This window comes from Saccostrea cucullata, unplaced genomic scaffold (genome assembly GCF_032062105.1).
Source record: "Saccostrea cucullata isolate Sc308-1 unplaced genomic scaffold, CSIRO_AGI_Scuc_v1 ctg17278, whole genome shotgun sequence".
Classification (NCBI taxonomy): domain Eukaryota; kingdom Metazoa; phylum Mollusca; class Bivalvia; order Ostreida; family Ostreidae; genus Saccostrea; species Saccostrea cuccullata.
The window spans coordinates 1,876-11,143 of NW_026934271.1; the positions used below are offsets into that span (position 1 = coordinate 1,876).

The window sequence follows — 9,268 nt, forward strand, 5'->3', positions numbered from 1 at the left end:
ATTTTAAGAAAAAATTAATGTAATGAATGTCATATGTTTTTGTAACAAAGCAGGTATGTGTATGTCCTGTATGTACATGTATTTTTACCATATGGGAATTTATTACATTCATGTAATTTTTTTTAATGTACTATTTTAGAGAACTCCTAACAACACATTAAACATGTTAATCAAATTATTTAAGTTTATCGACATCATACAATGTACATGTAATAGTTTATAAATATCATACAATTTACATGGTATTAATTTGTGTTTTGATGATTTTAGAATTTATGACAAAAGAAAGATTGCAGATGTAAGTAAATCTTATTAAAATTAAATCATATAATGCTGTCTGTATTTAATTTATTTAAAAGCAGTGTGTACTTTAATTAAACCTGCACTCATAATTGTTACCTTTTGTATAATTTTAGCTAACCTGTTCTGAATATTGAAATGATCATTTATTTAATATCCATTATTGTCCTCTCTCTATAATTTTTCAATGTTTTTCAAAATAACTTAACTTAGCCTATCTGGCACAAACAACCTAAGAAGAAGACTGTAGCTTTTTATAAATGGTCTTACTTGTAGCTAAAAAATCAGATGTGCATGATAAAAACAACTGTACAGTCAAACATTGTTGTGCTACAACTTAGTTTTGGTTGTGATATATTGACACTGTTGGGACGCAAAATTTTGTACTGAATATTTGAAAATCTCGAGATATTATAAAAATATTAAGAGAATCCCGAACAAGCTAATGTATTCTCCTTTAAGTTATAATAAAGAAGCATATTTGTTATAGTAGAGGAATATGATATTAAAGGACAAGTATTTTTAACAGGCCTTTTTTTTTAAATTTCAGACTGAAGATGGAATTGTCAAAAAGTTTTGTCCGCATCATTTGGTAAGAGAATATATGGAGCCAGTTCTGTTTAGAAGCCTTCTGAAAATATCTACATAAATGTATACATGTATATAATGGTTTTTCTTAAGTATTTGATATGTGCTAGAACATAGAATAATTGTATATTGTTCTCTTAGATTGACAGCAAGTCCAAAGCTGACATTACCTGTGCAGTGTATAATTACAATGGAACAGGTAGGTACCCCTGGTAATTATAAACAAATTACGAACAGATAATTTTAAATTCCATCGCTATCTCAAACTTTGGCAGAAGTCCAAGAATCAGGTTGATGATGTATCTCATTGATGTTAGGGCTGCTAACTCACTTTGATGCATCTGGTTATATTGTTTATTGAAAAAGTTATTGAAAAATGTTCATAGTTGCATCTTTGTAAAATATGGAAAAATAATTGTCACTAAAACACACCAACAGGTTTTGACAATTTTTCTAGAATGAAAATAGAATATGCTTATCACTAATCTGCTAATTCGAACAAACTATTAGAATGTAGCCTTATATATTTCTTTTTCAGAGGTACTGGGCTCCTACAATGATGATGACATTTATTTGTTTGATAATACACATTCCGATGGTGCAGACTACATTCACAGATATGGGGGTCACAGAAACAGTGCCACAGGTGAGTAGATCTAAAATCAAATAAAGAAGGAGCTACATGGAGATCAATATTCCAGATATGTATAAATGGGGTATCCTAACCCTAATGCAATTAAGTCTGTTTTAATAGTAAATACCTACTACAATTTACTGTTCTCCATTATTTGAAGCTAGGAATGATAACATGACATAGGAAAACTACAAAGATAATGCTTAAGTTGGTGTATAAATACCAGTCATTTCTTTTTAGCTCACCTGAGCCGAAGGCTCAAGTGAGCTTTTCTGATCACATTTTGTCCGTCGTCCGTCTGTCCGTCTGTCTGTCTGTCTGTCTGTCTGTCCGTCTGTAAACTTTTCACATTTTCGACTTCTTCTGAAGAACCGCTGGGCCAATTTCAACCAAACTTGCCACAAAGTATCCTTGGGTGAAGGGGATTCAAGTTTGTTCAAATGAAGGGCCACGCCCTCATTCAAGGGGAGATAATTGGGAATTAATGAAAATTTAATGGTATGTTTTAAAAATCTTCTTCTAAAGAACCACTGTGCCAGGAAAGATGAAACTTATTGGGAAACATCCTCAGGTAGTGTAGATTCAAATTTGTTCAAATCATGACCCCCGGGGGTAGGGCGGGGCCACAATGGCCGACCAAAGTTTTACATAGAAATATATAGGAAAATTCTTTAAAAATCTTCTTCTCAAGAATAGCAAAGCCATAATTGATCATATTTATATGGAAGCATTGTCATGTAGTGTAGATTCAAATTTGTTCAAATGATGACCCCAAGGGGTAGGGCGGGGCCACAATGGCCGACCAAAGTTTAACATAGAAATATGTAGGAAAATTCTTTAAAAATCTTCTTCTCAATAATATCAAAGCCATAATTGATCATATTAATATGGAAATATCCTCAGGTAGTGTAGATTCAAGTTTGTTCAAATCATGACCCCAGGGGGTAGGGCGAGGCCAAAATGGCCGACCAAAGTTTTACATAGAAATGTATAGGAAAATTCTTTAAAAATCTTCTTCTCAAGAATAGCAAAGCCATAATTGATCATATTTATATGGAAGCAATGTCAGGTAGTGTAGATTCAAGTTTGTTCAAATCATAACCCCCGGGGGTAGGGCGGGGCCACAATGGCCAACCAAAGTTTAACATAGAAATATGTAGGAAAATTCTTTAAAAATCTTCTTCTCAAGAATAGCAAAGCCATAATTGATCATATTTACATGGAAGCATCGTCAGGTAGTGTAGATTCAAGTTTGTTCAAATTATGACCCCGGGGGTAGGGCGGGGCCACAATGGCCGACCAAAGTTTAACATAGAAATATGTAGGAAAATTCTTTAAAAATCTTCTTCTCAAGAATAGCAAAGCCATAATTGATCATATTTATATGGAAGCATTGTCAGGTAGTGTAGATTCAAGTTTGTTCAAATCATGACCCCGGGGGTAGGGTGGGGCCACAATGGCCGACCAAAGTTTAACATAGAAATATGTAGGAAAATTCTTTAAAAATCTTCTTCTCAAGAACAGCAAAGCCATAATTGATCATATTTATATGGAAGCATCGTCAGGTAGTGTAGATTCAAGTTTGTTCAAATCAAGGCCCCGGGGGGTAGGGGCGGGGCAACAATGGCCGACCAAAGTTTTACATAGACATAGGAAAATTCTTTAAAAATCATCTTCCCAACAAGAATAGCAAAACCATGATTGGTCATGGGACTACTTTTGGATTTAAACTTTTCAATAATAAACCAATTCTACTTTTTCCTAGCCACAGTGCTTAGGTGAGCGATGTGGCCCATGGGCCTCTTGTTCTTTGTTTCAGTGAAGGGAGTGAACTTTTATGGCCCCCACAGTGAGTTTGTAGTCAGTGGGAGTGACTGCGGCCATGTGTTCCTGTGGGACAAAGAGACGGAGAGCGTGGTACAGTTCATGGAGGGAGACGATTGTGGAGTGGTGTGTTATCATATCTATTAAATTCTAACTTCTAAATATCTCATCTCATGTAAGCTACATAATATTACAATTGATAAAAAGTTCCATTGTCATAGGTCAGATTTTTATTTAGGTATAAAGTAGGCTCTGTATAATATTCTGCAGTTTGATCAACAAATATGCCTGAATTTTGTTTGAAGTTTGCTCAAAGGTAATGGTTATTTTATATTTGACACAAGATCAATGTGTTGGAGCCCCATCCTTTTGCCCCGGTTTTAGCCACCAGTGGTCTGGATCACGATGTGAAGATTTGGGCCCCCACTGCCGAGGAGCCAACTGTGTTACCCAACCTCAAAAAGGTAGATATGAACACCATAGGGCCAAACTAATGCCCTGAATATTTACCAGTAGATTGAATGAGCCTGTATTCATTTTGCGGGATATATTCTCTGTTTTATGCAATTAATGATAATGACTTATTCTAATAAAACAGACAACCAAGAAGAATAAGAAGGAGAGAAATGAGGAGAATTTGAGTGACCCTTCTGCCTTGCATGACATGTTGGACGGGCCAATGATGTACTATATAATGAGACAGATCAGTCGAGCTAGGAGAAGGGTAATAGTTACTGTAATATAACAATGAGGTATTGACAGTGAGGTTATAGGAATGAGAAGTGATGTGAGTTTGGGTAAATAGGCTTAAGTGTATGATTTGCAAAAGTGTTTCTTCAAAATTTTGAAATTTGCTGCCCCAGGCACAGAGCTTGTGGGTAAGAGTGTGGGGGCTCTAGGGTATTCTGTAAAGTCATCTTTGTAGATTCAGGAGTATATCTACCAATATTAACATAATGATTTGTGGACTAGGTTTATTCCTATACAAATAATAATCTATAAAGCTTTTATATTTCCTATCCATATTTTGAATTTTAGAATGAACCAGATGCCGATGATTCGAGTTCCAACACTTCCGACTCGGATTCTGAAGATTCCGAATTTGGCCCAGCAGACAGGCTTCAGTGTGCACAGCAGTAAATCAGCCATGTGTGACCAAAATAAATCAGCGTCAAAGGGCTGTGCCAGATTAATCAAAAAGCTTATGCAGGAATTCTGGGAAAAAATATTATTCATAGGAGACTTCATTTTCATGCTTCAATGTAATCATGCTAGAGACTTCATTTGATTTTACAGCATTTTGCATGAACTTGTATTTGTGGATAGTTAATATGTTTACTTCAGATTATGTTTACTTTTTTGCTTTTGTTTATTTATTCATGAATTTGTACAAACTTCATTGGATTTGTTCCTTTTTTTCTGTTTAATTAATAATAGATAATATATCCTACATCATGAAATGATTTGAGTTAATGCATATACATGTATATTTAACAACTGGAGTGAACTTAAATGTTAATGAAATTATATTGATGGTGAAAACCAGACAGTTTGTGTTCTCAATAAAAATTTAATTTAATTTGTTTGTTTTTACTTCACAGTAATGTGCACTTTTAATGTAACATAATGCCTATGGGCCTTTATGGTCCACCTGTGTAGCATGGTTTTCTTGAGCTCTGATAAGCCCCACCTGGAACTTGAATTCTGGCTTATGTGAAAAAATCACAATTAAGTGAGAATTCTATATTAATATACTGTAGATTCCTTATTTTTCGCGAGTACTTTTTATCGCGAACTGGGTCTTTAACGTCAAATGGCGAAAATTATAATTCGCAAATGGACAGTTGATCAACAGAATTTACATAGATTTCAGCACCATAAAAATACAAGAGGCCCAAGGGCCTTGAATCGCTCTTCTGATAAATTGTACAACCTATCACTTGTATTTGAAGCCTCCAACCCTAAGTATCCTAAAACCCAAGTTGCATCAACTGATAAAAAGTTTGATGATTCTTAGCCAATTAGGACTGAAGATATTTTAATAAAGCTATAAAAAAAAAACCATGAGTAGGTCACGGTGAACTACTTTAAGATTGAAGTTTTCTGAGGACTCAAGATGCATTAATAGACAAACTAAGATTGAAGATTCTAAGCCAATATGTATTTGAGATATTTAAAAGTGGGTCACCTTGACCTACTTTTTGGTCTACATTCTTGGAAAACCCAAGATGCATCAACTGACAAAGTTTGATGATTCTAAGCCAATAAGTACCAAAGAAACTTAAATATAGCCATAGAATGTCGAAAGTAGGTTATCATGACCTACATTTTAGTCGACATTTTTCAGAGTCTCAAGATGCATCTTCTGACAAAGTTTGATAATTCTAAGCCAATAAATACCTGAGATATTCAAAAGTATGTCACCGTGACCTGCTTTTTGGCTGACATTCTCTGAAAACCCAAAGGGCATAAACTAACAAAGTTTGATGATTCTAAGCCAATAAGTACCGGAGATACTTAAATATAGCCATAAAATGTCAAAAGTAAGTCATCGTGACCTACTTTTTGGTCGACATTCTCCGAAAACCCAAGATGCATCAACTGACAAAGTTTGATGATTCTAAGCCGATAAGTACTGGAGATACTTAAATATAGCCAGTAAATGTCAAAAGTAGGTCATCGTGACCTACATTTTGGTTGACATTTATCAGAGGCCTAAGATGCATCTGCTGACCAAGTTTGATAATTCTAAGCCAATAAATACCTGAGACATTCAAAAGTAGGTCACCATGACCTACTTTTGAGTTAACATGATGTGAAGTCCTAAGATGCATCAACTTACAAGATTTGATGATCCTAGTCCTTATAGTAAACAAAATATAGACATTTTCATTAATTGTAAATTTAGGTCAACTTTGAAGTGACCTTGAGACCACGCCCTTTGCCCCAGGGTCATGCCTTGAACAATTTTTAATCTTCAACATATCCTTACCATTGTATGTAAGTTTGGTGAAAATCTGCCTGGTGGTTCTTCGGAGAAGAAGATTTTCTAGCAACCAGTACTTTTGGTTTCATTTTCCTGATTATCTCCCCTTGTTTTAGGGTCCCAACCCTTATTTTAGTATAAAATGGTAGCCCTTGGGCCAAGGATACCCTGTGGCAAATTTGACACTGATTGGCCAATGGGTTCTCGAGTTATGGCCAATATTCTAAAAAGTTAACGCACACCGCACACAGCACGACGCACAACGCACAAATGGCCATAGCATTAGCTCTTTGAGCCTTTGGCTCAGAAGAGCTAAAAAGGGAGTAATATTTTTTCACTAGTGACGCTTCTCACGAAATTACGCGGAAATTAATTCCTCTCATATAATTAGGAATCTACAGTAGTGATTTTCATGCATCTTCTCTCCGAAGTTTAGGAGTAAAGGAGATAAGGTACATTTGATAATGTGTTTATATATGAACCATTCAGCCCAATCCGATGGCTCTAAATGCTTACAGTTCTAGTTAAGGGCCAAGTGTGGCAGGTTAAACTAATGTTGATAGATGACTGCTAGATGACCAAGAGTGACTTAGCTACTCCTATGAATGAGAACATGTATTTATAGGCATTTTATGCCAATGTATGCAGTATTCTAAATAAATATTGTTCATATCAACAGGTAAACCAAGGTTCTGTATTGCAGTAGGTGCAAGCACTAAAAATATGCTTGCACCTTGCCTGCTCAAAGGCTCTAAATGCCTAGAACATGTGTAAATTCGCAGCCCTTTGCTGACAAGTGGACATGCCTCAATATGAGTGAAAAATTAGACTTACCATACTTCATAATGAATGCAATATATGCATTTTAGAAGGAACTGATAAGAATTTTCTGGAGACCCCCCCCCAAAAAAAGTACCCTATTTATGTAAATTTGACTTGAGGGTAAAACACCACAAAAATCTCCACTTTTCCTTAATGCAAAGTCCTCATCTTACAAGCTTTCCTCAAATTCCTATACAGCATGATACAAATGTCACAATTTTACCAATTAATGTAACACAACTGAAAGCATTTTCCTTAGAAAAGTTTATTTAGCTATCAGAGCAAATAAAGATGTCTTGAAGCATGGAATTGTACAGAACTTTCAATTTGTTACTGTCATTTCTACAGTTTATGTACATTTTACATTGTCTATTGTTCATACATATTAAACATGAACACATTCTGTATACACTCCTCCACTGTATCTGATGTGTGACAAAGTGAAGTCTTCAGTATAGGGATGCCTCTTCTTGCTGCATGAACTTCTTTCCAAATCTTTCAAGACTGAAAAGGAAGAAAAGGAATTGAAGTATCTCTCAATTATGAGATGTGCAACATCATCCATAGTTCCATACACATACATAGGAGGTTAAGATTTAAATATTTTGCTATAAGTTCAAATGAAAGAGAAGAAAAATTGGTTTTTAACAGAATTCTGTGGAAATGCATTTTAATATTGATGAGTATTTTGTGTATTTATACATGAATGTGTCACACAAGAAAGAAAGAAGAGATCTATATACAGAGTTTTCTTTGATTTGTTAAAACACTGCTTATAAAATTTCATATGCTGCATTCTTATTAGTAGAGTGTAATGCAATGTATACATATGTGCTCAACTAAGTAGTTCCTTCCGTTCTAAAATCAGATACAGAGAGAAAGAAATGAAGTCGGTATTGAAATATATTGCAAATGAAATAATCTGATATAAAATCAGAGATTAAACTTCAACTTTCAAAACAATTTTTGCTTAATCTGCAATTTAATAGTTGCCTTATATTCATTTTTCCAATAGATTCTGTATAGTCCAGTTATCTGGAAAATCTATTAAATAATATGGTAATACTATCAACCAATTCAAATGTACGAATTGTAAATGATTGATAAGGATACCTACAAGAGGACCATGGGCCACATCGCTCACCTGAACTTTGTTTAGAGAAAAGCAGATATCAATTTAGTATTGAAAAGTGGTCCCATCCTTCCCAAGAATGATCTGAGCAAACTTTTATAAACACTACATGGAGATGCTTGCAAATTAATATAACTTATCATGGCATTGTTGTTCTTTGAAAAGAATTTAAATGATTTTTCCCCTATATTCATAATTAAAACTTTAAACGCCAATTGTAGCATAGCCCCTGGGTTACCATTTGAATGAATTTGAATCTACAGTATGTAATGAAGCTTTTAAAATTTTTATGCTATTAAATTTCGATTTATTTTTTTTCATTATTTCCCCTTGAAAGAGAGTGTGGTAGTTCATTTCTAGATCATCTTCACCAAAAAGTGTCTTGTGGCAAGTTTGGTTGAAATTGACCCAGAGTGGTTCTTGAGAATAAATTGAAAATGTAAAAATCTAACAGACAACAAGACAGATGATATATACAACAAATAGAAGGATGGTCAACACTCTTCAATCAAAAAAGCTCATTTGAGTCTTTTGACTCAGGTAGGCTAAAAATGAATTAATCTACATGATATATTAGATGAAAACCAACAAAACATGAAAATGATTTCACACAATTTTGTAGAGCGCAGCACAGCACCATAGAAGCAATGGATACCATTATCGATAAATGGGAATATGTTCCAAATCAGCTGATTGTGTACGTATAACCAGATGATATAGAAGTAATACATGTATGTTAGTGTGTATCTATATAGATCTATAATTTCTGTGAATTTGTGCACTGTCCTAATCTTGACGGCATACTTTGCAGTGTACAGATCGTAATTGATTTTTTGAGAATTTGCATGGGTTGCAGTGGTGAAGCATGAAGCTTTAAGCACATAAAATGTTCTCCACTTCACATACCCAGGAAAATGAAGCTGCTCCATACATCTGAAAGATTGGTTTCAATACATAAAAAAATAACTTAATTAAAGGCTCG

The 9,268-nt window shown here is 34.5% G+C and overlaps 1 protein-coding gene across 1 annotated transcript; it reads left to right on the forward strand.

The window, feature by feature from the left end:
* Positions 1-267: 267 nt before the first annotated feature.
* LOC134240364 (DDB1- and CUL4-associated factor 8-like) lies at positions 268-4,925 on the forward strand. Its single transcript, XM_062722456.1, has 8 exons — positions 268-298; positions 851-892; positions 1,030-1,087; positions 1,427-1,534; positions 3,342-3,472; positions 3,691-3,810; positions 3,945-4,070; positions 4,385-4,925. The coding sequence occupies exons 5-8, from the start codon at positions 3,449-3,451 to the stop codon at positions 4,484-4,486; spliced, it is 372 nt and encodes a 123-aa protein (XP_062578440.1). The 5' UTR covers positions 268-298; positions 851-892; positions 1,030-1,087; positions 1,427-1,534; positions 3,342-3,448; the 3' UTR covers positions 4,487-4,925.
* The last annotated feature ends 4,343 nt before the right edge of the window (positions 4,926-9,268 follow it).

Coding starts and splice junctions, on each gene's coding strand:
- LOC134240364 (XM_062722456.1), top strand. CDS start 3,449: ATGGAGGGAGACGATTGTGGAGTG. Junction 3,811..3,944: donor TGTTACCCAACCTCAAAAAG/GTAGATATGAAC, acceptor CTAATAAAACAG/ACAACCAAGAAGAATAAGAA. Junction 4,071..4,384: donor TCAGTCGAGCTAGGAGAAGG/GTAATAGTTACT, acceptor TTTGAATTTTAG/AATGAACCAGATGCCGATGA.